Source organism: Xiphophorus maculatus, chromosome 12 (assembly GCF_002775205.1).
Source record: "Xiphophorus maculatus strain JP 163 A chromosome 12, X_maculatus-5.0-male, whole genome shotgun sequence".
NCBI lineage: Eukaryota > Metazoa > Chordata > Actinopteri > Cyprinodontiformes > Poeciliidae > Xiphophorus > Xiphophorus maculatus.
The window spans coordinates 18,893,141-18,920,105 of NC_036454.1; the positions used below are offsets into that span (position 1 = coordinate 18,893,141).

Sequence of the window (26,965 nt, forward strand, 5' to 3'; positions counted from 1 at the left end):
TAGGAATCGATGCATAAAATACATTAAAACAAACACATTGTAGGCTTCCTTCCCAAAGGCCTAACACTAATGAAACACCTGAAGTGTGAGCTGTTCATCTTTGAAGCTCCAGAGACGATTCTGTGTGCTCTTGCAGTCAGATGACTGAGTGTGCAGCTGCGTGTGTGACTGGTTCAGCTGTCGGCGGCAGCGCCAGTAGTTCTGCAGCAGTTCTGTCAGTTCGTGGTTCTCCTGATGGGCCAGAGCACAGAACTGGGCGGCACAAACCTCAACACCTTCCAGCCAAGTCCGCAGCCCTTCGCCTGGCTCCCACACGCTCAGCTGCTCCAGTGAAAAGGCCTGTCGAAGAAATGACACAAGGTAGCGACATGGAAAAAAATGTAAGACCATGAAAAAATAAGAGAAAGAAAAAGAAATTGGACTATAAGCTATTCCTCTGACTTAAGATATTGGGTGATAAGCAATTTACTGTAGCCATTCCCTCAGAAACTTGCCTCCCTTGAATGACAACGTTCTCTCATCTTTCCCAGTTTACGTCAAAAAGAATTAGGCCTCTGTGCCACATTGTAGATTGGCTAGAGGTGCTACTAACCATTTCATCAGTTTTTTTGTTTAAAACATGCCAAAAGTGAATCTAATTAATTGCTTGTCACCAGGCCTCTGCTGAGACAGAGTTAGAGTTACAGGAGAGTATCTCTAACATACTGGAGTTGAAAAACTCTGATATAAATGCACTGATACAGGTACTTCTGGTTGATACAAGGTAAAATTGTTAGAAGCATTTAAATTAGAATTTAATGTTATGACCAAATATAGGTTGTTAAGCTGAAAGAAGTATAAATATCACCTTATGGTCTGTGAAATTACCTGCATCTCTGGGGCTGTTTTGGGTAATTCTGGGTACAGTTTGCTCCTGGAAAGCTCAGCTACAGCCTTCAGAGGCTGCAAACTCAAGGGAGAGGATTCCTGCTCCGGCAGTGCCAACACTGCAGGTTCCCTTGCGCAGTTTTTCACAGCTTTCTCATAGATCTGCATCACAGCATCCTCCTCCAGTGCTGCAAGAGACGGGTATAGAGCAGGAGCACTTGAGATGCCAAACTGAGTCGTCACAAAAGGTTGATTCCACAACTGCACGTCTTTTTCAGACTTGTTGGTTTGTGGTGCAGTTTTGAGCTCAGGAACCTGAGCTTCCACCCCCTCATCCTCACGGTTTGACTCTTTCTGTTGCTCTGTCACTTGTGGCGTCTCTGCTGACAGATTCAGACCTGACAGTAGAGTTTCAGTCGACTCTGATGTATTTTGAGTCTGTGCTGAGGAAGGCTCTTGTTTCTCAGATGGCTCTGCTGCTGTGTTGGCGGTCTGGACAGGATCCCTCTGATCCTCTTTGGTCTCTTCTGGACAGGGAGGCAAACTGAGAGGGATCTCGGAGAAGCCATCGCAGTCAGCGGATGGAGCTGGGCAGTTTTTGTCCTCATCTGCTTGCTTCTGCTTCTTGCCCAACTGAGAACATTAAAAAAAAATGTTTTTCCTTGTTAAAAACTCTTCTTGTCCAATAGCCTTGTGCATATTTGTCACATAATGCAAACTACTACTAATTTGACAGACAAGTTCAAAATTGATCAGTGAGTATAATGTACAGTGTGTTTGGCAACACTTTGACAGGTGTGCATAAGACTGACATAACGCCTGTCATGAAGATGAAGGAGTCTTATGAACGGTTACGACTGTTGTCATGAGGCGTCATTTGATAAATAATGACACTTTTAATGCAGAGTTGCAGTAAAATTTGCATTAAGAGTCCATTAAAATTGTCAACTTTGCATCAAAAGTGTCATTATTTACCAAATGACATTTTATAAAAACAGTCATAAACATTCATGAAGACTCCTTCATCTTCATGACAGTGTCATGTCAGTCTTATGCACACCCTGTCAAATAAAGTGTTGCCCTGTAGTTTTATCTATTAAGCATATTATTATTTGCATTTAAATTAAATTAATTGAAAGAATCAAGAACCACAGAGGTATAAGGTGGGAACACAGTCGTCTGTCTGCAGTTAAAGTCAGCTTAATATAATTATTGACTGTGAGGAAGCTGAACAAGATAAAACCTCTGTTCTAAAATCCATACATTTAAGCTCGATTTACATTTACTACACAGAAAGAGCAATGTTTTCTTGGAAATATTTGTATGGTGAGAGGTGATAAAGATTGAACTACTTGACATTAAATATGATGGGAGGAGTCATGGTGAACCTTTCTTTAAATTCACCTCAAATCAACAGGTAGATTTCTGAATGTGGACACATTTGCGTACCAACAAGAAAATGATCTCAAACACACATCCAACCTGGAGTTGGAGTGGATAAACAGGCTTCCTTTATGTTTATGGAAAGTCCTGACTTCAACTATACATGAAAATTGTAAAATGTGCTTAAAAGTCCAACCACTTCAAATGATTTCAAAAAAATGAAAAATGTAACAAATAAGTTATTAATAGCTAGAAATATCTTGCAATCTATGCTAAACTTGTTGGGGAATATTTAACCAAAACATAAATGTGTATGTTCCCTTATAAATAAAACTTGAGTGTTTTCCAAAACTACTTTTTTTAATGTGCAAAAATAACCATTCTTTTCCTGAATGTGGATAAACAATAATACTTATCTAACACTGGCAACTTAATCTAAGCTGCATGACTAATGATAATTGATTTTAAAGATGTTTGTGAAATGACCAAGGCTATTCAGTTCATTCTCTGATTATAGTTTGGCTTCTAAGTCAACAAAAATAGCATTTTACTGTGTTCATCGGATGACGGATGCAAACACGTGTCATTCGTAGTCAGTTTAAGGAACTGGCCCACTAATGGTCACAGAAAAGGCTTTAGAGGTGACAGTGCTGGGTTTGGGGTAATCACCTGAGATTTTCCGCTGGTTTTCGGTTTGCTCTTCTTAGGTCTCACAGCCTCCATTTTTAGCGGCCTGATCCCATCAGCTCAAACCACAGACACACACAGTCCTCTGGTTGGCGTCCCGGTGGAGACAACGATCACCAGAGAACAACAGGTCATCATCTGTTTTCAGAAAAACAGCAAGAAGCAGCAGCAACAGCCAGTCAAGTCCCGTCTGTGCTGCCAACATAAAAACTGTCCTTTAAAAATATAAAAAAGCGATGTATATAGTCCCTGTTGGAAAGATTCTTCAGTCAGACACCCACCTGAATGCCTTATAGGATAAACATTGTATCCACACAATTGTTAGGAAAGCGAAACCAGTGTTTGTTGATGAAACTCCTCTTAGCTAAGCTAGGCTAATCCTCATATCCTCGTTCGTAAAGATGGATTTATCCTCATTTATGTTTCTCCCGCTCCACTATGTGTCATCCCGATGGTTTTTTCACATTTTTAAAATGCCATTTGTGCTAGTCAAATAAAGTGTCATGCGACGGCAACCCCAGTCTCCTGGTCAGCTGTCATTTGTTTGGTTTTGTCTGTTCCAGGAACTACAAGATCGCAATCTGTAAACACGTGACTACTCCTCCTCTCTACGGCAACCGAGAGCTGCCTAGCGTTACCAAACGCAAATGTTGTCCAAGGTGTGAACTGTAGACATTATATACAGTACAGACCAAAAGTTTGGACACACCTTTCTAATTCAATGGGTTTTCTTTATTTTTATGACTATTTATAAGGCAAGAAATCCCACTTATTAACCTGACAGGACTCACCTATGAAGTGAAAACCATTTCAGGTGACTACCTCTTGAAGCTCATCAAGAAAATGCAGAGTTTGTGCAAAGTAGTAATCACAGCAAAAGGTTGCTACTTTGAAGAAACTAGAATATAAGGGGTATTTTCAGTTGTTTTACACTTTTTTGTTTAGTGCATTTTTCCACATGTGTTATTCATAGTTTTGATGCCTTCAGTGTGAATCTACAATGTCAATAGTCATGAAAATAAAGGAAACTCATTGAATTAAAATGTGTGTCCAAACTTTTGGTCTGTGCTGTAGGTACATGACGACTATATAATATGTAATTACACATGCATAATATCTATGGGGTACCATGCCTCTCGCTCAATGACCGCTAAATATAGGCACGCACCTGAAATGACTTATTTTGACCCACTTATAAAGATTATGAGACATCATCTGAGACAGCTTTTACAACTAACTTTTTCTACATCTGCTGACAACCTCAATTGACTCTGGTAAGCAGTGATACCACTGAATAGTATGGTATGTAAAACATAAAAAAAAAAAAAAACAATGACATGTCAACAATTTATTTAAGTTTCAGGCAACATTTTGTGCTATAAAAGACAAATAAAAATGAAAACGTAGTAGCAGCGGCAAAGCTAAACTGAAATGCAACATGGTCTTAGAGTATAAGTGTGGGAACGGCAATGCGAACAATTTAGTGATGTGTCGGTCGCTAACGATCCGGCTCTAAGAGCCGGCTCTTTGAAGTGAACGATTGGAACCGGCTCCACAATGGGAGCCGTTTTAGGATCCTATTTGGGAGCCGGGTTTTTTTCTACAGTATATCGCTGTCTCTCCGCCTCCCTGTCGTTGTGCTTGTGCTCTGCAAGTGCCAGAGCCGATAGTTTTTCCCCACATTGTTTTTTTGTCCTGCGGTGCCTCGCTGTCTCTCCTCCCCCTTCTCCCTCTCCTTGCGTGTTTTGCTCTTCTGCTAGAGCAGCGTGTGCTCCACACATCTGACCAATCACACATAGTTTCAATTAATAATGTGGCGGGAAAACACTGAAAAAAAAAGTTTATCTCCACTTGTTTTGTGGAAACGGCAGGCAGTTGGCCAAGCTGTATAGGTTCGTCGGCAGGTGTTTATGTACAGACACTCACTCAGCGGTCAAGAAGCACAGAAAGAAGGGGAGTCAGTGTGAGAACTGAATAGGTGAAAATAAATGAGTGACAGAAAACGGAGCAAGATTTGGACTCATTTTAATGCTACATCAAGCTCCAGGGCAGAGTGCAGACTGTGCAAAGTCAGCATTTCCTATCGTGCAGGCTCGATAAACTATGCGGACATCACACGCATCGGTATTGCTATAGCATTGTTATGAGGCATTTTTACTCATCATAAGTGCTTAACAATGTCAATAATGAAACAAAATATTATAAAATTAGGTTTAAGCTATTAATTAATAATGTCAAAAATATATATGGGGAGCCGTTTGGGAGCCGAAAGAGCCGGCTCTCCACAGTAAGAAGAGCCATTAGAGCCGCATCTCGAAAAGGAGCCGAAAATCCCATCACTGGAACAATTGCTTTTTAGGGTTAAAGCTGCGCATGCTTTGAATTTAGGATATAACATTTTATTTTCAACAATTACTTGTTTCAAAGTGCTAATGATTCATTTTAAAATGTTGTGTTACTTTATTTCTGTTAAAATCTATAACGAAAAAAACTCATAAAACATCATGGCCATTGACATGTGTCATGATTTCTGATGCCTCTAACACTGCACCAGTCACAAAGATGTCATGTACAATGCATATTATTTTATTTCCTATTCATTGTATTTAGGGTTATATAAAGGCATAAACATGCACTGTGAAAATAGTAAGGGGCTGTTAGCGGGTGTGTCTGTGGAAGTTTGCATGGCGTTATTAAACACAGTGTGCTGAGACATCTGGTCATCTGTATCCTGGCTGTATAACACGTGTAAAGACAGCTGTTCATGCTGGTCTGTGTGACTTGGAGTTGGGCTGAAAACTCCAGGTGGGTGGTGAATATATGCTTGACTGAGGGCCAGGCTGAGGATCTCTGTTTTTTCTTTGTAGAAGCGCAGCTCTATGCCTCGACGTCGCGCCAACACCAACTCTCTCTGCGCCATTTGCAGCTCCACTGCCAGGAGTCCAGGTGACTTCTGCTCCCGCCCAAGCCAGTCCAGAGCCATGCTGCTCCGCATGCTCTCATCCAGCCCTCGCTCGGAGTAGTAGGTAATCACACTCTGGGACAAAGGAGAGAAAATATGCCGTTATGACTGTGGATTAGCAGATAAAGCATCAAGAGTCCTAACAACATAACATTTATAAAACAATCGTTTTATGATTTGCTGCTTGGTAGGATTTTTACCTGTCGAGAGCACTGCTTCTCCCTCAGAGCCTTCAATGTCCCGTTCCAGTGCAACAGCTGGAACACTGTCATCATCTCCTGAAAAAAGATGAGAAAGAGTATGGGAAATCATTTTTTAACAAAGTAAACTTCCAAATCAATGCTTTTAAAGCTCTATTGTAAAGGTATTCCTACCTCTTAAACTTTTTTCACATTTTGGAAGTTTAAAATCACAGACTTAAAGGCAATTTATTGATATTCGAAGTGATAAACTAGATAAAAGTATGGTGTAGCAAAAATGATTTTAAACAGTTTTACACATAAAAAATCTAAAAAGATCATGTCAAGTCAGCAATATTGTGATACTTCTAAATAAAAGCCAGTGCAACCAATTACCTTCAGAAGCCATTTGGTCACTCAATAGAGTCCACCTGTTTGTTAGTTAATCACAGTATAAAAGCAACTGTTCTGTGAAGGCCTCAAAGTTTTTTTTGTTTTTTTTTTTAGAGAACATTAGTGAACAAACAGCATCATGAAGAACAAGGAACACAACAAACAGGTCAGGGAAAAAGTTGTGGAGAAGTTTAAAGCAGGATTATTTCATAAAGCATTATTCCAAGCTTCGAACATCTCACAGAGAGAGAGAGTGAGGAACGGCAGCGGTCCAGAGCTCAGGAAATCTGGCCTTTATTAAACTTTGGCAAGAAGGAAAATTTTTTTACCTTGCATCGTCACAAGACATGCAACGGACACAGCAAACATGTGGAAGACAGACCAAAATGTATGTCTTTGACCTCAGTGCAACGTGTTATTTGTCGAGGGAGCAGCACACATCATCCTGAAAACTTTACCTTGACAATGTTGATACAGCACCGGTTTGACCTTGACATGTAAAACAGCGCCTGGCCGAACAGCTGCCCTACATTAACAGCATTAACATTCGTGTTAAACCTCGAGTCTGTAGATTGACAGACAGATTTAATGAGACACACATGGGAGACATTAGATTTAACTTGCATGAGACTGAAGTCTTTGTTTTTTTATGGCAGTACACGCAAATATGCGACTCATCTTGCACTAACCGGCTTCTACTTGACATCGTCAGTGTGACTACATATCAGCATGCAGTCATGTGGATGTAATGATGACAATAATGAACCCATTTCCTCTGCCTATTATCGACCCTGTCTTCAGATGTGTTTATTTACTCAGAGGTAGAAATATGAGGTGTTTCATGCCTCAGTTCAGCTGCCAGGGTCAATGAGGGTAGACTGATATTCCTACTAAAAACAAACTCTGGTTGTAATGATGCAGCTAGAAGGTGTAAATAACACCACCAGTTGAGCTACAAAGTTAAAATTAGGCCAAAAATATAACACTAAATAGATACAATGTCTTTGGAAAGTATTCAGATTTTATAATACAGTCACTGGTTGAGTCACTAGAGCGCTGTTACAGCGACTGATCATAAACCAACAACAAGGTGCAGACATTTTTGTGCCATAGTTTTCATATTTTTACATCAATCACATGACACTTCATCATTTAGAAGCACAGCTTAAAAAATACAATTTTGCAAAATGATTTGTAGTTGTACCTGGAACTCCAGCATGGTCCGTCCCATGTAGGACTGAAGCAGCAAACTGTAGGTTCCTATGCTGGTGCCTGAGTCGCACGAATCCTCCACAGGAACCTTTACTCAGAGACATCAGGGCTGGTCAATGTTTAGCAGGTGAAGTTAAACCGAAGGGATCTGGTAGCAGCAAATACTCACAGCGCTTTCTGTGGCGGCTTGATTGAGACTGTGAGTGATGAACTCAGCGGTGATACGTCGACACGGCAACTCGTTCACCAGTGAGTTCATTAGAGCCACACGGGCTGCGTCCCTGCGAGCCTCTGCTTGGGTGTCACACACCTGAGGAGGTAAGAAAAGGCTTGAGATGTAAAAAAAAAAAAAAAACAAGTGCAATTTATGATGTTAAGGAGATAAGAAAACAAGTCACTTCATTGAAAGAGATCTTATCTTACACTTTGACATTGTGGGATCAGTTCTTAAATCACTGTTAAGATTATTAGAACATTACAGGCACTCAAGCATAACCATTAAGAAGACCTCCCCATAGGTGGAGGCTGCTGGCTGGATCACAATACAGCCACTGCAAAGCAGAGCAAGAGCTGATCAGCAATACAATCCAGTAAATGATCCATCTCTACAGTAACGTATCACTCCTTATTTCTCCTTGCTTTTCAGGGAACCACATTTGCTTGTAAAAAAAGACAGTCACTTGGAGATTTTGTAATGGATTTTCAGGGTTTTTTTTTAGTTCTGTCTGCTTTTTCACTCAATTTCTGTTTGCTTATGATAGTAAGATCTTTGAGCAGCGTGTGCTTAAAAACACAAGTGATGAAGTGGATGACAAAATAAAATGTGCAAAGCTATAAATCATATCTGAAAGTTACATCTTTGATAAATACAATAAAAATCCTGAAACAGGATTAATTATTCCTCAGTTGATTGCTCACTTTGTTGGTGTTAAAATACTTTTTTCTGTACTGAACTGACTTGTTCATGGCTCTTTTGTTGGTCTATGGTTTAGTCAACAAAGCAACAAGAAGAGTCAATCAAATTTCTATTAAAAATATATAGCCAAAAAGGAATAACATAATGAAATAAGAACAAAAAATTATTACAAAAATAGCTTTGAAATATCTTATATAGGCTTTCGGGCCATTTAGTGTTATTCTCTGCACACTAATTTATTAAATTTTAATAATAATTTTCAGCCTATTTTTGATGAGAAAAACCCCAAGCCAACAAATGTATTTCTAGGAAAGGTCAGGATTGTCGCAATAGAATGTGAATAAAGTATTTTAAAACATGTGACAAATCTCATTGCTAACAGTTTTAACTTTGATAACAATTGCTATTACAATTCACACTTTTTCCAGTTTAATCAAAATAATCAAAACATGAACATCCCTTAAAACGATAACTATCCAGACGTAGTATTTGGCCGGTATGGGTCTTTTTGCAATGAAAGTATTTAAAAGTAGAGATATTTTTGCTTAAGAGAGCAGCAGGAATGACATCACCTTATAGTTGCCAAAGCAGCTTCCTCCCGGCAGAGTGACGTAGCAGACGTAGGGGGGACCAGGCGGAGGCGCTGACTCGTACAACAGCAGGCTGTCTGTGTGGCTGCCAGGCTTCCCACAAAACCTGTCCGACTCAGAGGAGGAGTCGTTACACTGAACTGTCTGCTTCTGCTCCCAGAAGTTATGCAGGATGCCCACCACATTAACTGCACACAGATGGGTGACAACATGTTAAAACATTCACGAAGCAACTCAAGAAAATCTTGCATTAGTCCGGAGTCTTAGATTTAACGAAATTACATCTTTTAAAATCCTTTAACGATGCGCAGGATGCTTAATCCAAATATGTAAAGAACTCTGTATATAATGTGGCAGCATTCCTGTGTATGTTTATGTAAGCAGAAACCTACACCCTGACATTTCGCTCAGATCAGCTTATTCTGACCCATTAAAGGGTTTTAGTCTTCCAGCATCCTTTCTTTTGTGCAGTGGACGTCACTGCTGCTCAGTTATTTTTGGTTAAATTGTAGTTTTTGATTTTCCCCTTCAGTAAAAGCCTAATTAACCATCATTTTAGGCACAAGAATTGAATTGGTCAATTAATATCTATAATGCTTAGATTGGTTAAAAACCAAACTGGATTATTCTACACAGCCCAGTGATTCTTTGAAGCCCAGCTTGAAATTTGTGGAACTTTTTTCCAGCATTTGTGAAAACACAAACATTTTTGATGTTTTTGGTGATAGGGCCACCTTTGGTTGTTGGGCCACAGAATAAGGGGTTCACCCAAAGTGCCTTTAAATTCAAAACAAGTCAAATAATTCGGCAGTATACACAATTAGAACTTGAACATATATTATTTGAATTAGACTACACAAGTTTTATTAAAATGGCTGACACAAATCTGCACTGTTCCCTAACAAAAAATGCTTCCATGTGTTTTATTGTTGCAAAGTTGTCTTGAAGTTCATACAGTTCAGACAATTCAAATAGTCTGCTGTTCAATAAAATACAGGTAAACACCTAAAAAGGAGAAACTTTATTAAAAACTTTTCAAGAAAGAGAAGAAAACAAATAAAATAGAAATTATGAACTCAAAGGACCCTGATCGGTTACTTTATCCCTCATGTAATGTCACCATAGCCATTCAAGCGTGGCTTTCGTAAAATAGATTTTACCTCGACTAAATAACGATTTTCAACAGAATTACAAAACCCAATGATGGTCTGTTTTATTAGTGAAAAACAATCATCTAAAGTGAGATTAATTTTACAAAAATAATCTGAAGTAGAAGCTTTAAAAACTAACTTTTCCCTTCGACTAAACATTACTCACAGTCTTTGGGGCAGTCATCGGTTTCACTCTGTGAGAGGTAAGAGATGATGCTTTCCTCCAGTTGCATGTAGCTCATCTTCATCCAAAGTTTAGTTCTGCCACTGCCTCAAGAACATTCAGTCGTGTTTTAACTGGTCCATCAAAAGTAAAAACTAGCACCAGTCGTTTACATCTCAGTGCATAAGTGACAATACATGGAGAAGCTAGAATTTAAAGGAGTTTTCACTACTCAAACTTCATCCTCTTCTCCAGTGTGAACATCTCACCAGGATTCCTCTTTTGAAGCAGACCACCTTTTGTCACTCTCTGCACCAATTAGCTCAGAGGGCCCCTCAGCATATTGACCCAGAGGTGCAGGGCAGGAATGCTGAGCCCCTCCCCTTTGGGCTGTGCAGCTGGCTAATCCCTGAACAGAGCTGCACAGCTTTGCCAAGGAATCAGACTGAACTATTCTCAGAGGGGAAAAAAAAAACTTAGCTCAAGAAGAAAAAACATTACAGATCCAGTAGATTTACTTATTTTGGTCGAGGAATAAGCTGGCATCAAAGGGACAAGTGTCCATTCATCAGTATCTAAGACTAGAGGGGGCTGGGACATTTTTGACTTCACACTCAAATCTGAACCCACTGAGTTCAGAGGCTGAGCTCCATTCATCCCTTTCAATATGAATGGCTTTTGTTCAACTGTGAATTCACCCCCTTTATAAGAGCTGCTTACACATAAATTTGCCAAATTCTGACAAAAAGCAGTTTCTTAGCTACCAAGTGTTACTTCTTAAATCAGAATAACTCAACAGGTTTCATGTATAGCAGGTGTAGTAACTGCATCTTGTTTCTATTGGAGGATCAGTCCTCAGTCCTACAACACAACACCCAAACAAAAGTCAGCTATTTTATCTATAAATAACTCCACAACTATTCAATCTTTTGCAGCCATTTTGAAGACCTACTTAGGGATGTAACACAACTGTTTGAAAGTTTCGATTTTATAAAACTAACAATATGTACACATCACTCCGTGATTTAGCTACATTAGCTCTGTTTAAAAAAAAGATATTTACAGTTGAATTAACTTAAAGTAAAAAGCAGCATAAGCAGAAAAAGGACCAGTTCTGAGATATATTTTTATTATGTGATTACACTTTGAATGCTATTGATTGTATAAAACAGTTTAAATCGCTGTGCAGAGACACTTCTGGTTTCCTCTTTTCCATCATTGATGATGATAAATGTTCAGTTCTTCAGCTGAAGGAGCAGAAGATCCGAAAATATAGCTGGAAAAAAACCAAACTATGTAGACATAAATTACGTTTGCTGGTTAATCCAGTCCTGCAATTGCATGCTATCCCCAGAAGGAGGCACTCTCCATGCTGGACTTGATGTTATTTTGGTTATCTCTTCTAGATTTGGTGACCAGGTTAGCCTCGCCCTTCTGCAGACGTCTCCTCTGTGCTGCCTTCTGCTGCTGGGTGAGTTGCCGCCGCACTTTCTGACGCACAACCTCCTGCAGCACAAACAACATTAGCAGGTTATTGTATTAATGGAGTCACACTCTGCATCAACAAGCAATATATTTAAAAAAACAAAGTTTTTTGTGCTACTAGCAGAAAGAGTATTTGTATCTATATTGATAGCGCTCTGAAACTTGCAGGGTCTTTACTTACTGGAGGAATAGTAGAGCAGCTCCCTATGCTGCCCATGGTGGCTTCACTGTCGGTTCTCCTTCTTCTGTGTTCTGCAATTTGTTGAAGACTGTCCGAGTCTCTGAAAACAAAAAAAAAAGGTTTACAGGGAATGCATGGACTGCTTGCAATTCCAATTGTTTTCTTTGCACTCAGGATTTCCTCACGTGGTTCTCAGGCACAAGATTAGGGCCTTAATGAAGGCTTTTTAAATGGTCAGTATTGGAGACCCCGACGGTGCTGATTTGGTCAGCATATGCCTGAACTTACCTGAACGGTTTGAACTCTTTGTTGGAGGCAGAGAGTTCAGCCAGCTCTGGACATTCATCTTCAGCTTCCTTCAGCTCTTCCTCAAACTCTCCTCCTGTTTCCTCGTGGCCTCCAGGTGTGGGCACCACCTCTGGAACGTCTTTTGATTCCTCACTGCTTTCCTCTTTCTGGTCTTGTGCCACTGCAGGCGTTTCGCTGACTTTCAGTCCCTCCAGTTCCAGCATTGCATGTTTATATTCATCGATGTCAAAGCCCTCTTCCACCTTTTCTGCCTCCTCATCCGATGCCTCTTCTTCATCATCCTCCACCTCTTCATCGTCGGGTCCAGCAGGATGTAGTAATTCAGCATTAGTCTCCAAATCTTTGGTAAAGCCACTGGCTGACACTTCAATATCGAGAGAACAGGACCGCCTGAGGGAACAAGCAAAGTTCTTGTAAGAACGACTTTCTACCCATGACTCAGCGCAGGCTGGGAATTCTTCTGAATACAGTTCCTTTCAGAAAACTCACATGAACTCATGTTAGCAAGTCCTATTTAGTTTTAGCTTCTTTTTGGTGCGTAAATCATTATAAAAAATACAACTGCAATGAATTTTTAAAAGAATTGGGTGCAAAAGTTTATGTTTATTGTGGATTTTTTTTCTAATTAACACAGATCAAATCAAATTCATATACAAACTCAAACTAACATTACATTTTGTATTATTTCCAGGTATTTGAGATGTGTAATGTTAGTTTGCGTTATGCATTTCAAAACCAGTTTTGATATGTGTTCAGAATCATTGTCCTATTTGAAAAAATAGTGCCTGAATGAAATCACCTGACCCAAACTGTCTCCCTCAGTTGAAGGGAAACTGGTTAAAATGCAAAAACAAACTAAATACATTGTGCAACTGGGAGGTCCTGACATGGTATGGAGCATTAAAATCGACCACCAATAATACACTTCAGAAGGAACCCGTAAACTTGTAACTACTTTGAACTTTAAGAGATACTTTAAGAGGTGTCTGGACTGTAAAACATGTTGATCAACAGAACCTGGGGAAGATAACAGGTTGAGGAAAAGCAACAACTTTTCCTTCAAGTAAAGAACTGAATACATTTGGACAGATACATAAATTGACAATATATTGTGGAGCCCTTCTTATTTTGACATGAAGTGTGCATATTCTGTGAATCCTTCATATGAAGAATGTTAAACATTTTAGCTCATGAAATATTAGAAGCTACCTGATATCTTTGAAAGTTGGGAAGAGCTCACTTTCATAATTATATCTCTTTGCAAAGAAATCTCTGATGCATTTAACGTCACGGTCGAAGTACCTGAAAAAAAAAAAAGTTGGAGATGTGAGCAAAGTTTTTTTTGATAATTTTTTTTTAGTCTTCAGGAACAGATACGCACCATTCAGCATTGGGGTGAGACGTAGACACCATCTGAGGGAAGTCAATCATTGTTATGTGGTCCTGGTCGTCCAGCATGAGGTTGAACTCATTGAAGTCTCCGTGAATCAGGCCGTGATTGGCCAGTTTCACAATAAGCTCCATGAACTCGCTGTACAGCGCTGATGGGTCTTGCAGCTCATGCACCTGACACCTGCAAAAGTGGGAAATACACTTAAATTATGAGAGGAGAACACATTTGAAGCATATCACTATTATTGCTGTATGCAGACAAATGTGGAGGCTGGCCAGCTTACGCACAGAGGATATCCATTAATGAGCTCCATCACTACGGCATGTCTGTTGTAATCCACAGGTTTGGGAACTGGAAAACCTCGGTCATACAGAGCCTGGAAATGGAGGGGAGAATAATTTAAACTACAACTTTATTACATTTTCATTTTGTCTGCTCCACCTGATCTAAATCCACTGATACAGTTCATTACCTTCATGTAGGCGAACTCCTTCATGGCAGAGAGGCGTGAGAGGTAAAGCCAGGACATATTCTTCCTGTGTTTGTGGTAATCCCTTTTGTTTTTTAGGTTTCTGAAGGAGGTGCGACCCAGCCTGTGCAGTTTTAGAGCGTACTGCTCCTCATTTGGACTCGCAACAATGTAAATATCTACACACAGTAGAAAAAAACGAGAAAAGAAAATTCTCAATTCTTTGGAACAAATGTTTTTTTTGTTTTTGTTTTTTTTTACATCATTTTGAATTTGTAGATAATACATTACAAAACACTTCTCACAAAAACACAGATTCTGTGAGATTTTTATTTCCAGCATAAAAAAAACATGTTAAAATTTGAGTTTTGAGATTTTAAACATAGTAACATTTTAAACCTTACTACAAAAAGTACGAGTTGTGTAACTGAATTCCACAAAATCACTTCAGCTAAACCTAATTTATGGTAATTTATGGCAAAAGGCAATTTTCTCTCACCTGACTCTTTGCCCACACCCATCTGGTTACCAACCGACAGAATCACTTCTCTGGAGCACAAAGTTTTTAAAGCCAAGTAGTCATATCCTCCATAGTTCAACCTGTAGCCCTGCACAGCTACAACCGATGCAGAATGGACATCAGAATGAATGACTCACAGGTAAACATTAGCACCACTATAAGTGCGACAGAAACCAAAGCTCTTACTTTTGGAGCGTTCATACACCACAAGTTTGTGTTTTACGAGTTCTCTGAGGATCTTGTTGCAGCCGCCATGTTTAAGGCTGGCAATAGATGACAGAAGACTCACTGGAACAATTTCATGGTTCTTCATCCCCATCTCAACCTGTGAAGGAAACACAAGGTTACACTTTGAGTGGCAAAGCCTTTCTACCTTTGTTTTCATATTTATCCAGGCTACATATGACAATTTAATTCTCACCAATACCTTCTTTCTTTAGCTGAATAAAATGTTTACAGTAGTTATAAAGTCTTGATTATTTTTAGAATTATGAAAACAATATGTATAATGCAGATTATTTGTGTAATTTATGTTCACAATATTTAATTTTGAGCAATAACTTCTTTAAAAAACAGGAGATTGCAAAAATTATTTTTCACAAGGATTTTTCAAAGCAAATAACTGAATTGAAGCTAAGATGTACTTTTTGTAGATGCGACACATAACATTAACTTTATTTAACTATCTGAGATTCTGGTGACTTATCAGTCTTTATCAATCTGTTTCCCTCTTTATTTCAAAGTACAATTCTTCGAAATAATGTACTTTCAGGGAGGAGAAACTTTAGAGAAGGGTAATGTCGTCTCTAAAGATAATCTCTCCTCTTCTTCTTTTTTCCAAGAGCGTAAAATTATAAAATAAATCAATTTGACTTTAACCGAGTCATTTGCCGTGGCGACATCAGTAACAGTGTCGTTAATGTAACATTAACTCACTATAGGATAGCTATCCTAACAAACGAAGCTAAGCTAACTCATGCTAACCCTTTTAAAACCAAACGCTAATATTGTTACTTACAGCGGTGAGGACTCTGAAGTCATCTCGAGATAAATACCTCAGCACTATAACATTGAGCTTCCCCATATTACAGTTAGTGAGGTAAACAGAATGATATTATAAACAAGTTTTCTACTACCAGTACAGAGCACAGTTTTAGTAAACACATGTGCAAGGCGGACGCTCTTATTCTTCTGTAGCGTCAACCAGCTCATGAATACATTACGCCACCTACTGTACTGGAGTATTTTAATGGTCCACTTCGAGTAACGCAACGAAATAATTTGTTTGGTTTTAGAAAAATGTAGCAGATGTGCAATTTTTAACTAATTAAGTTACTAAATCATTTGTTTTTTCATAGTTATGGCATATAGGTTAGACATAATAATGATATTTTTTTTTCTTTCCTCACAATTGCGAAAATGGGCTTTCATCGTTTCATACTTTGAGCCAGATACTACGATAGTGTCAAAATTTCCGAAAGCAGGTGAAAGCAGCTCACTGGAGCCGACGTTGTGGCCGCTTCTTGTTGCTAGGTGACCGTTTGTTTGGCGCATTCCGAGTGCCAATTTGACGGTGGCTTTATCCTCTGCTGCTTTAAATATTGAAAATATAAATTAGTGAGGCATTTGTTTCCACCCTTCCTGGATTCACATATTTGACATGGATGCCAAGGATGATGAAGCACGAAGCATTCCTGAGCTGAAGTTGGAGGCTGTTATCGGTTTTAACGGTAAGTTCTCTGGGGAGTTCAAGGTGAGGACGGGGTCTGCTTTGTACTGTTGTCTGTGGAGGAATTAAGGAAACGTTTGAAATTGAAATGGCATCATTTTTTTTTGTCCATTAACAAATGTACACTTGCAGCAGAACATCAATTAAGTTGGGTTTCCACTGCCCGACTTACCGGAATTTTAGGTTTTTACTCTAAAAAGAATGTGCTCATTCTGTTTTGTTGGTAGTTGGGTTGATGACATCACAACAGGCAAAAGAGCCGGAGATGGTCACTTGTTGTTTTCGGATGAATTTTCCCCACCCGCCTAAATGTGGGGTTTACTTTATCACCAGAAATTTTTTTGGATTGAATGTATTTCACGGAAAGTTTCAAAAGTTTTCTTTGTATTTGTTTGCTTAATAATAATTTTATAACATTTTATATTGTACTATGTAAATTACTGTGAATAGAATAGGAGAATCAAGAATTGTAAATCTATTGAATAGGATATTAAATTTCCACCAAAAAATCTTCTTTAATATTGCGTTTTTCTTTACTTGTATGTAATATTCATGATATCCTAAGATATTTAAAAGAAAACAAAAACACACTTGTGCAAATTCCAGTTCCAATATTCCTCTTTCACACCATTTGTCCACATGTCATGTATCAGGCCGTGTTCCCTTTGGCTTGAAGCTTCATCCAGACAAGAAGTATTTGATATATCCTCTGGGAAGTCTTGTTATCCTGAAAAGAACCGACGATGGGAAGCAGGAGTTTCTGCATGGACATTCAAACAATGTATCCTGCATTTCTTTGTCCAAAAGTGGAGTCTACATTGCCTCTGGGCAGGTCAACGTTATGGCTGTTAAGGTAGCCACACTCACAAAAACCTTTTGATTGTACATTTCTTGACACTCTTAAATTACAGTAATACTTGTCTGCAGGCACCAGTGATTATCTGGAACTATGCAGCGAGAGCAATCCACGGCCAGCTACTGCTCCACAAGGCGAAGGTTGAGGCTGTTTCCTTCTCTCCCAACGAAAAGTACCTGGTGTCTCTTGGGGGCCAAGATGATGGCAGGTAAACAGCTAAACCTTTAAAGATTCAGAGCCCGGTAAACTCTGACCTCCATGCACATCTGGACATCTGATGAACAGGACCTATGCAAGGTGTTTGCTGTGTGTTTCTTAGCATCGTTGTTTGGAACATAGATACCAAACAGGCCATCTGTAAGAGCTCAGCTTCGACTTACGGTTACTGCCTCACAGTGGAGTTCTTCCACACCAGTGATAACATCTTCGCTTCAGCTGGCAGGTGGGTGAACGACATCTCCTCTCATTCTGTGACGTGTCGGAAATGATTTCGACAAAGGGTCTCGTCATAGCAAGGAGGATTTCTGTAAATACCAAGTACAACAACACTTGGAACTTTTAATTTAATAAATAAGTGTTACTATGTCATTTGTCTTATTGGTACTGCTGTGGTTTGCCAGTGGAACACTGCGAATCTGGGAGTTGGATCTTACCAACAGAAGGATCTGGCCCACTGACTGCAGGACAGGCAAGCTGAAGAGGACTGTGAAATGTTTGGAAGTATGAAGCCATATTGACATTAGGGATCTCTATTACCCCTGAAACTTAAAAAAAAAAAAAACTTAGTTGGAAATAAAAAAAATTGTGAAATCATAAGAAATACTGTAATTAGAAAAAAGTGAAGTGGGTGCGATGTTTAGAAATTTGTTTTTTTGTGCAGATTTCAGAGTGTGATCAGTATATGTTCTGTGGCACTACAAGTGGGGACATAATGAAAATCAACACGAGGTTGAAACTTTTGAATAACTGTGGTCCAGCTAGAGCAAAGTTCAGCGGGGTAAGTCATCACAGCTGCAAGCCTTTTTTGTCTAAGACTGCACAATTGCTGACACATAATGTTATCCTGATGAAATGCTCATTCAGGAGATAGCCACTATACTTTCTCCATGTTTGAGGGATAAGTTGAGCTACAGTATTTTCTCCCTGACCCATTTGCCGTGCTCCTTGGTGTTCATAATGCTGCTTGTTTACTAGTGTTCTCTGAGAAGTCTCTGATTTGACAAGTCTTTCTGTTTTCTGTTCAGGGTATCAATGTCCTGAAGGTGTTGAACTCTGGAGACATGCTTATTGGCACTGGATCGGGTACCTTGGCTCTGTGCTCCAAGAACAACTTCCAAACTGTCAGGCGAGTCTCACACTCATATCTTTTGGGTCAACCTCAGATAGCAACATCTGACTGCTAAACCAGCTAAATTCACAGTGTTTATTATGCAGATGATTTTTACTTCTCTCCTTCATCTTCCCTGATAGGGAAATCGAGCTGGAGAACGGAGTGACCTCCGTTGCCTTCAGTGACGAGGGAGGGCAGCTCTTAGTCGGCACAGAGGGAGCCCAGATGTATCGCGTCAGTTTTGAGGATTTCAAAGCTGATCTGCTATGCACAGGCCACAGAAGCACTATCCACGACATAGCCATTCCTATGTAAGTTTTATCTGTCATGTCTACGACCACTTTTCTGTCTGAGTGAGCTCCCAATGGGAAGAAAAATGACCAGCACAAGTTTTAAGTTATTGAAACTGTCAGAATTTCTGCATCCTGTCTTTCATTTTTTAGAGAGTGTTTTGGGGGAAGGTTGTGTTGTATCAGACAGTGTATTTCTTGTGTTTGCCTGTCTCACATTAACATTTAGACAGAAGCAGACTTGGTTCTCAATTTCTTTCACAACAGATTTTTTTTTACATTCAAGTAACATGACCTAATAGGACATGTTTCCCTGTAAGGAGTTATAAACCTGCACAGGCTGAATTTTTTAGAACAGAGATGTCAAAATTGTGCTAGGTTAATTATTTTTGACGCACAAAAATAATTCCAAAATATCTACTACAGATGGCTGGCTACTGGACAGCACATGCACCGCTAATGTTACAAATTCCTGAATGTTATGGTGATTGGTGATGCATTGGCACATACTGTATGTCAGAAGGATCTACAAGCCACCTGACCTCTGTTTGCAATTAATAGTGACCTAATGCTACTAATGGCCACATTGGTAGGAGAAGAGATTACTGGTATCTGGCTCAAACTGAGGGCATCATTGGATGCCCTCAGTTTTCATCAGGGTACAAAACTGCACTGTGATGAATGTTTTCCACATGCTCCTTTCCTTGCAGAAGCTGCATGCATATAGAAGGAGAACTCCATTGTGGTGGCTGAAAAAATTCAGAAGTTATGAGGACTAAGTGCAATAAAAGTCTCTAAGACTTTTTGATTTTGTCTTACCAACTTTTTCCAACCACTAAGTGGTTGGACTTTCATTTAAATAAATGATTCTTGTTATTGTGAGAATTGTGAGATTAGTGTGTTTAAAAAGAGTTACCAATGAAATTGAACTCAGAAGGCTACAAATGAAGAAAATAACCTTAAAGGTTTTTAACATTTCTACTGTGCTTTATTTTACATTTGATTTAAAACTGCCCAATTTCTCCGGTATATATCAAGTTTTTAATTTTGACCAACTGTGTATTTGAGCGTGACATCCCTTGATTTAAAAAAATCTGTGTTTCTCTAGTTTGCTCACTAGCGGATGACACATTAATGCAACATCTGTTATGAAGTTGGGCAAACTTGTTGGGCAGGTCAGTACTTCTTTGTTTCTTTTAATGTGGGCTAGGTCCATGTCCCAGGTGTTTGCAACCTGTTCTGAGGAAGACATCAGACTGTGGCGCATAAACAAGCCCAAAGAGCTAATGCGTCTCTCTGTGCCCAACGTGACCTGCAACACCCTGTGCTTCATGAGTGATGGGCACGGCATCATCAGTGGTGAGATTCAGGCAACGCATCTAAAATGTCTTGTAAACATATTTGTATTTCTTTAACAATTTTATATTTTGTCACATTACAACCACAAACTTCCATGTATTTTATTGCGATCCTATCTGATAGACCAACAGAAAGTTGTGCATATTGGGAAGTGGCAGGAAACTGATACATGGTTTGATTTTGAGCAAGTCTCTGTCAGTTTTTGGGCTGACAGAGCCCAGTTTTTGGGCTCTGTCAGCCCAGATCCCTGTGGGGATAATGTGTTTATGGTAATGTGCATAATCAGTTTTGAGTTTTTGTCTCATCTGACCTGAACACCTGCTTCCTCGTGTTTAGCTTTTTGTCCTATATGGATTGAGGCAAACTGCACTTCTCATGGTTTTCTTGTAACAATAAACCAAAAGTATTCATTTGTATTCCTCCACACACAGAAGAATCCCATTCTAAATCTATGGGATTTAATATGATGTTGGGCCACCGTTTTAATGACTTGATCTCACCTGGGAAGGCTTTTCACAATGTTTAGGAGAGTCTATGGAAGTTTTTGTCCATTCTTCCAGAAGCACTGTAATTCCTCCAAAAGGTCAGAGTTCACGTCACAACTCTGTGCAGGGCAGTCAGCTTTTCCACACAGAACTTGGTCCTTTATGTTTTTGTGAACATCGCTTTATGTACTAAAGCACATATTCAAACTATTCCCACAAAATTATGAGCATAAAACTGTCCAAAATATCTTGTAAAGCTAAATCATTAAGTTCCGTTCAATGGAACTTAAGGGAACAGGTCCAACTCATGAAAACAAACACACACCATGATTCCCTCTCCATCAAACTGAGATAATGCAGATAGGCAAGTTCCTGTCTCCTGGCAGATGCCAATTAAAGAAATGCCCATTAGGCAAGAGACTGTGCGGTATCTAGTTTAGTTTAGTTAGAAAACTGGACTTATTGCACTGATGATATTTTATCATGCTGTCACAAGGCTATGGAAGTGATTTAGACACCTTCATTCAGCATTTTGGATGGGTGACCCAATACTTATGACAATATAGCTCTGACAGTATAGAATAAATATAAACTCATGCCACACTATTCCAATTTTTTCTCTTTTAACTTATCTTTTCTCTTCACATCACAAATGTGCATAGTGTGGTATTTGTCTATTATGTGAAATCACAATAAAATACACTGAAGTATGGGATTGTAATGTGACAGTAGTCTGAATACTTTGTGAAGTGTCCATATGAGAGCAACATAGAGCAGCAGTTCATCTGTTTCTGCGTCAGCGGTGCTGAAGTTACCAGCTACAAAATATCGCTCATCTTCACAACAGTGGAAATGCAGATTTTTCCTTGGGTTTTAGGATGGAGCGATGGTAAGATCCGCATGTTTGACCCAAAAAATGGGAAGCCGCTGCTCATTATAAACAACTCGCACAATATGGGTGTGACAACCATCGCTAACACCAGAGACTCCAAGAAGATTGTCAGTGGAGGAAGAGAGGGACAGGTCAGTATGTTCTAATATTCGCTCTACAGATACAATGTTCAACTCAAGAGATTAAAACAAGTATCTTCTCAGTTTGAACAATATGAGATGTTATTTCTTTATAAAATGCTACAATAAAAATGACAATTTAAAAGGCTGTACTGGTATAACAAAATAAGGAGAAGGAATGGTGAAGAATGAGTTTATTTCCATTTGCAGGTGCGTGTTTGGGAGCTACAGCCTCAAGGCCACCGTTTGCTGGATACGCTGGCGGAGCACAAAGAGACTGTGACTTGTATCAAAATCAAGAGCGATGACACAGAGTGCGTCTCAGCCAGCACTGATGGGACCTGCATCATCTGGGACTTAGTGTGAGTAGTACTTCTGGAGAGTACATCACACACTACAGCAGTGGAAAGAATGCACACACACAAACAAACTTTATGCGTACTCTCTTCGCCTTTAGATTTGTATTGTAGCCCTAGCAAAATGTTGTGGAGATCAGATAAATGGCTTGAAATTTAAAAGTCAAGCTAAAATAAATTTGTGGAAAAGATCAATCGAAGCACATTACTACATAATTTCATCATGGCATTCATCTTAGCAATTCTTAGTGACAGATAGAGAGCAGCAGCAGAGCATGGGCTTCCTATGCTGTCAGGAAATGTATAGAACTGAAGTGTTTTTCAGATCAGGATAGGTGGGGACAGTCTATCCATGCATATTTAAACTGTGGTTGTTATAGCACTATATGAAGCACTTTTGTGCTTCTGCTTTTAAAAATGGAATGAAAACACTACCAATTATTGTCTAGAAAAGAAGAGATGAGAAATACAAAGAGTGCTGTTAAATGGCTGTCTTTAAATATTGATGCTGTTTCTGGTTTGTAGAGAATTAAAGTACATTTACCGTGCTTACCATCTTTAAACAAAACGCTTCTTTCTGTAAAGAGAATCTTCATTATATCAAGCTGTGGTCACAGTTTTTCGTTGTCGGTGAACTGTCTTCATCCATCCCAACATACTGTAAATTTTCTGTCTACTTAACTTACAACAACAATTTTTGTGACTCTTGTCCAACTCCACACTAAAGCTACCTTTTGCATGTTATCCTTGAAATGTAATCATCAACAGAAAGCTGACTTGGAGTAAAAAACAACATTTGCAAGCTTCTTCTCATGTCTTTATTGAACTGTTCCTCTGTTTCTCTGTGTTTCCTTGTTCAGACGATGTGTAAGCCTTCAAAGGGTGATTGCGAACACTCTTTTCCGGGCTGTGTGCTACAATCTAGATGAACACCAGATCATCACAAGTGGAACTGACAGAAAGGTGCATTCAGACCCTATGGATCCCTTGCAGCATGACATCACGCTCGTAAGATCCCAGCCCCGGTCTCAATACAGGAGGCCCAAAAACTACTGGCTGACAATGACATTGGTTTTAGCTGTTAAGATGTCAATATAACGCGCTAAGTCTTAAATGTATGTCTGACATATAAAATAAAAAGAGACGCATTGCTTTGCTATGACAACTAGATAACAAGGTCAAGAAAAAGTTTAAATTAAGAAAAAAATAGCGAGGGAGAGGGAAGTAGTTCTTGCTTGAATTTGACAACCGTAACATCTAGGTGTGATGTGGAATTTGGTGTGTTTCAGTTCAGTTAAAAAGTAAGAAAAGATGGCAAAAACACCAACTCTGACATATCATCGTGTTTAAATTGAATAATTAACCACTGCGGTAAAAGCAGCAGTATCTAATCTACCACAGTGAACACTTATTAATAATCACAAAATAAATGTTAAGCCTAAAATCATAAAACTGCAAAGGACTAAATGTTCTGTTCTTTGTGTGGGAAATGGGAAATATACTTGGGAAATTTTTGGTATTGAATCCTGAAACACATAGTGGCGTTGTTGTGTAGAGTAGCCAACACAGAGAGCACAAAAAAAGTGTTTTTGAGTTGTTTATCAATGGTTTTTCTGTGTTATTTTTCCCTTTTTGGTGGCGCACTGCACTAAACGAATCATACCTCCAGCTCCAGGTTTAATTTAGCGATGGATGGCATGTAAAACGACAGTATTTTTGCCCTTCAGCATTGTGCGCATGTTCAAAATTTCCGGACGTGAACAAGTGTATAAAAATCTGATAGGTTAAAGAAAACTTCAAAAGTTTTTATTTATGTGGCTTTTTTTTTATCAGCTTAACATTAATGTGTCTCGCCTGGAACGTAGCTGGAGAGGCACCAGCAACCCTCCCGACCCCATTAGGGACAAAGGGTGAACAGAAAATGGATGGATGGAACATTAATGTGCATGTGCAAAAATAACATTTTAGTAAAACAAGTCAAATCTGTACATCAATGTAGATCTACGATATGAGAAAGGTTTTGTTTTCTTCAACATTTATTATATTTCTCTAAATCAATAAAGTAAATGCAGTTTTTTTTGCAACCAGGCTAGCTTTTGAGTGAAAATTGCTGGATAATTGTGGTCTTTTTTACTATTAAATTGAAAACTTTCCAGTATGAGAATAACTACGTGAGGTTAAAACATAATAGCTGTAACCTCGGTTTGTCTGTGCTCATCTGATTGTCAGATCACCTACTGGTATGTGTTGGACGGCTCTTCCATCAGAGAACTGGAGGCCTCCCAGTCAGGGGCCATCAACACCATGCACATCACAAATGACGGCAACCACTTTGTGACAGGTCCGTTGCTGTCTGTGTTGAACCTTCATTGTGTCACCAGTGTTACTGATCTGAGTCAAGCTTAGAGAGTTTGATTAGAGCCTGGACATCAAAACTGGTTTTAGACTGGATAAAGCAGGCTGACGTTAGGATTCTGTGATGCCCTCCCCAAAGCCACAAAAGGAAATGTCTATTTCAGAGAAAATTATTAAAGCCCCTGATGAAAATGACAAACATGCCCAAGATAGTAACTTCTGAAAAGCAAAATGTAAATAGCTAATACAATCATACATTTGCTTCTGCTTCCTTCCACCAGATTGTGCTCTGTCTGATCAATCACAGAGCATTTGAGTAAAAGCAAAAATGGTAGTCATAACCTTCTTATGACCATTTTAATATGGCATGTTTTTACCACTTTAGCTTGAGCATGTTTTACTCTCTCCTGCTGACACTGTAAGTCAGTTTTACAGTTTTCTTTAATGTTATTAAAATATTTGTTTCTGTTTTGTATGGTCAGGTGGAGAGGACAAGCAGCTGAAGGTGTGGGACTATACACTCGGAGACGTAACCCATGTAGGGATGCCTCTTGGTGCAAGTATTACCTCCACCAAGATCTGCTCCAACAACAGCATCCTGGTCTGTGCCACTGCTGACGGAGGCGTTTGGCAATGGAGGTTTCCTCACCCTCCCTCCTCCTAATAAACTCTTAAAGTAGCATTTTCTCTTAATATTTATTTGCAAATTTTACATATAAGATTGCAGAATGGATTTAAACTGAGAAACAGAGAATAGCACTAGATTGAAGCAGTACTACTAATTATACATGTCAATGTGTTGAAGTGTTTTTTAATTTATTTAAATTAGTATAATTAACCACCTGACAGGTAATCTCCTCTGACTCACAAAAGAAAGTGTCTCTTAGAAAAAATATTTTCAGATCATAAGTACAGTTAATTGACTTTATCTCTGCAATAACATTGTGTCAAGCAGATATGGGAAAACAATGTAACAAAATCCCCTTTTGATACTTCAAGTATTCCCCTTATTGGAAAATGTGTGTCACTATCAAGTCTCACAGTATCAAACTGGATTAGCTGCAGACTGGTCATGAAAGCAACTTCTAAGATCATCTGAAAAAAAATGTAATCCTCTGCAAAACTTTCATGTCACAGAGAGTATTTTTATGTAAAATCCACTTGGAGAAATAAGTTCAAACTTCTGTCTGTCTGATGTATCAGAAAAATCTGAATGTTCTGCCATGAACAGCAGGTAATGTGAAGCTCTTCATTTTGAAGCTAGATGGCGCTGTAGCACAACAGGAGTCATAAGAATAGTTGTTTTTTGTCTCCTGCATGATTGCTTATTTAGGCATGTCTTTAGAAATCAAGACAGTCTTTCCTGGAAACACCAGATTATTTCCTCATGTAGTTCAAATGATTTCATGTTTGATGTTTAGTGTTGATTTATAAAGTAAGTATTATAAAGTACTGATTATTTGACTTTTTGCACGGGAGTTGCAATAGAAATTTCGTTGAATCCTGTTCAATGACAATAAATGCTATCTATCTATCTATCTATCTATCTATCTATAAAGTAAGAAAGCAATGGAGAACAGGGTCTGTAATTGTGGTCCCTGAATTTTGGAATACTTAATGGATTTAAACATAATTTTGGGGGTGGAGGAGCTAATGACTGTGTTGGGGAAGTAAGCAATTTGAAAAACAGAATTTTGCAATAATTGTGGACACAAATGTTTAGGATGAAAACTGTGTAACGGTCGCTGTTGTCCTCTGGTTTAATTCTCATTTGTGGTAATTCTGTAGAGTAACCAAAGCCAGGATCACAAAACTCTGCCAGAACTACTTTGTTAGTAAGAAGCTAAAAAGTGAGAACTACACCTGTAAGCTCATATTCGATTAATATCAGGGCTGTTTCTCTCCTTTTACATTCTTTTAAAAATAAACTTGTCAATGAGCTTCTCTTTGTTCTGTTGTTTCAAACATTTAGAAATATGTTTTCCTGTGAGTTGACAAGGAGTTTCAAATATTTTTCTCTTTCATATCATGGTGAGAGGAAGCTGGATCACATGATAATCCTCTAACTTGGTTGGCTGAAAGTAACAAGAGGCCACGTCTAATTCAGATTGAATCATCATACCATCCCCTAACTCAATTTCTCATCGGTCCTCTCTCTCACTGTTCTGTTAAGAAAAACGCCCACATTCAAGGCAGAAATTTGATCGATTCATTTATGTGACTGAAGGCTCCAACTCTCAGCAGCTGCAGAGATAAAGTTTGGAGGTGAAAACATATGATGCAGCCTCTGACACTGGAACACACCAAGGCATGGCTTGTTTGTCAGTCAGTCTG

The 26,965-nt window shown here is 39.0% G+C and overlaps 4 protein-coding genes across 6 annotated transcripts in view; 1 reads left to right on the forward strand and 3 right to left on the reverse strand.

The window, feature by feature from the left end:
* epg5 (ectopic P-granules autophagy protein 5 homolog) overlaps positions 1-3,531 on the reverse strand; it is a 28,079-nt gene extending 24,548 nt beyond the window's left edge. Inside the window, exons 1-4 of one of the 3 annotated variants that reach the window (XM_014470621.2) lie at positions 3,219-3,530; positions 2,920-3,075; positions 868-1,500; positions 79-339 (exon numbers count right to left, since the gene is read on the reverse strand). In XM_014470621.2, coding sequence (XP_014326107.1) covers positions 79-339; positions 868-1,500; positions 2,920-2,973 — 948 coding nt within the window. In that variant the 5' untranslated portion in view covers positions 2,974-3,075; positions 3,219-3,530. Of the gene's footprint in view, positions 1-78; positions 340-867; positions 1,501-2,919 lie in introns of all 3 variants that reach the window. The other 2 variants (XM_023343610.1, XM_023343611.1) reach the window with 2 other exon arrangements.
* A 1,670-nt stretch (positions 3,532-5,201) lies between these two features.
* Positions 5,202-10,777, reverse strand: LOC102226575 (protein limb expression 1). Its single transcript, XM_014470627.2, has 6 exons — positions 10,507-10,777; positions 9,172-9,377; positions 7,853-7,993; positions 7,676-7,771; positions 6,100-6,177; positions 5,202-5,974 (listed from the first exon to the last, which is right to left on the reverse strand). The coding sequence occupies exons 1-6, from the start codon at positions 10,586-10,588 to the stop codon at positions 5,531-5,533; spliced, it is 1,047 nt and encodes a 348-aa protein (XP_014326113.1). The 5' UTR covers positions 10,589-10,777; the 3' UTR covers positions 5,202-5,530.
* An 838-nt stretch (positions 10,778-11,615) lies between these two features.
* On the reverse strand, positions 11,616-16,048 carry riok2 (RIO kinase 2). The gene is made up of 10 exons (XM_005803998.3): positions 15,879-16,048; positions 15,047-15,185; positions 14,840-14,956; positions 14,344-14,519; positions 14,159-14,247; positions 13,860-14,051; positions 13,688-13,780; positions 12,458-12,868; positions 12,170-12,269; positions 11,616-12,009 (listed from the first exon to the last, which is right to left on the reverse strand). The coding sequence occupies exons 1-10, from the start codon at positions 15,942-15,944 to the stop codon at positions 11,848-11,850; spliced, it is 1,545 nt and encodes a 514-aa protein (XP_005804055.1). The 5' UTR covers positions 15,945-16,048; the 3' UTR covers positions 11,616-11,847.
* A 367-nt stretch (positions 16,049-16,415) lies between these two features.
* On the forward strand, positions 16,416-26,550 carry LOC102226320 (cilia- and flagella-associated protein 52). The gene is made up of 14 exons (XM_023343335.1): positions 16,416-16,590; positions 17,243-17,442; positions 17,517-17,653; positions 17,765-17,887; positions 18,066-18,165; positions 18,326-18,442; positions 18,690-18,790; positions 18,916-19,086; positions 20,276-20,424; positions 21,787-21,932; positions 22,131-22,282; positions 23,137-23,239; positions 24,506-24,617; positions 25,114-26,550. The coding sequence occupies exons 1-14, from the start codon at positions 16,521-16,523 to the stop codon at positions 25,293-25,295; spliced, it is 1,863 nt and encodes a 620-aa protein (XP_023199103.1). The 5' UTR covers positions 16,416-16,520; the 3' UTR covers positions 25,296-26,550.
* Positions 26,551-26,965: the final 415 nt, after the last annotated feature.

Bases quoted from the DNA above. Each gene is read 5' to 3' on its own strand.
- riok2 (XM_005803998.3), bottom strand. From the start codon at position 15,944: ATGGGGAAGCTCAATGTTATAGTGCTGAGGTATTTATCTCGAGATGAC. The intron at 14,520-14,839 runs GTGAGAGAAAAT...TACTGTGTGTAG, and splicing joins GGGTGTGGGCAAAGAGTCAG to ATATTTACATTGTTGCGAGT. The intron at 14,052-14,158 runs GTGCGTAAGCTG...CCACTTTTGCAG, and splicing joins CTCATTAATGGATATCCTCT to GTGTCAGGTGCATGAGCTGC.
- LOC102226575 (XM_014470627.2), bottom strand. From the start codon at position 10,588: ATGAAGATGAGCTACATGCAACTGGAGGAAAGCATCATCTCTTACCTC. The intron at 7,772-7,852 runs GTGAGTATTTGC...CTCTGAGTAAAG, and splicing joins AAGCCGCCACAGAAAGCGCT to GTTCCTGTGGAGGATTCGTG. The intron at 5,975-6,099 runs GTAAAAATCCTA...CCTTTGTCCCAG, and splicing joins AGAAGCAGTGCTCTCGACAG to AGTGTGATTACCTACTACTC.
- LOC102226320 (XM_023343335.1), top strand. From the start codon at position 16,521: ATGGATGCCAAGGATGATGAAGCACGAAGCATTCCTGAGCTGAAGTTG. The intron at 21,933-22,130 runs GTCAGTATGTTC...TTCCATTTGCAG, and splicing joins GTGGAGGAAGAGAGGGACAG to GTGCGTGTTTGGGAGCTACA. The intron at 23,240-24,505 runs GTGCATTCAGAC...TCTGATTGTCAG, and splicing joins CAAGTGGAACTGACAGAAAG to ATCACCTACTGGTATGTGTT.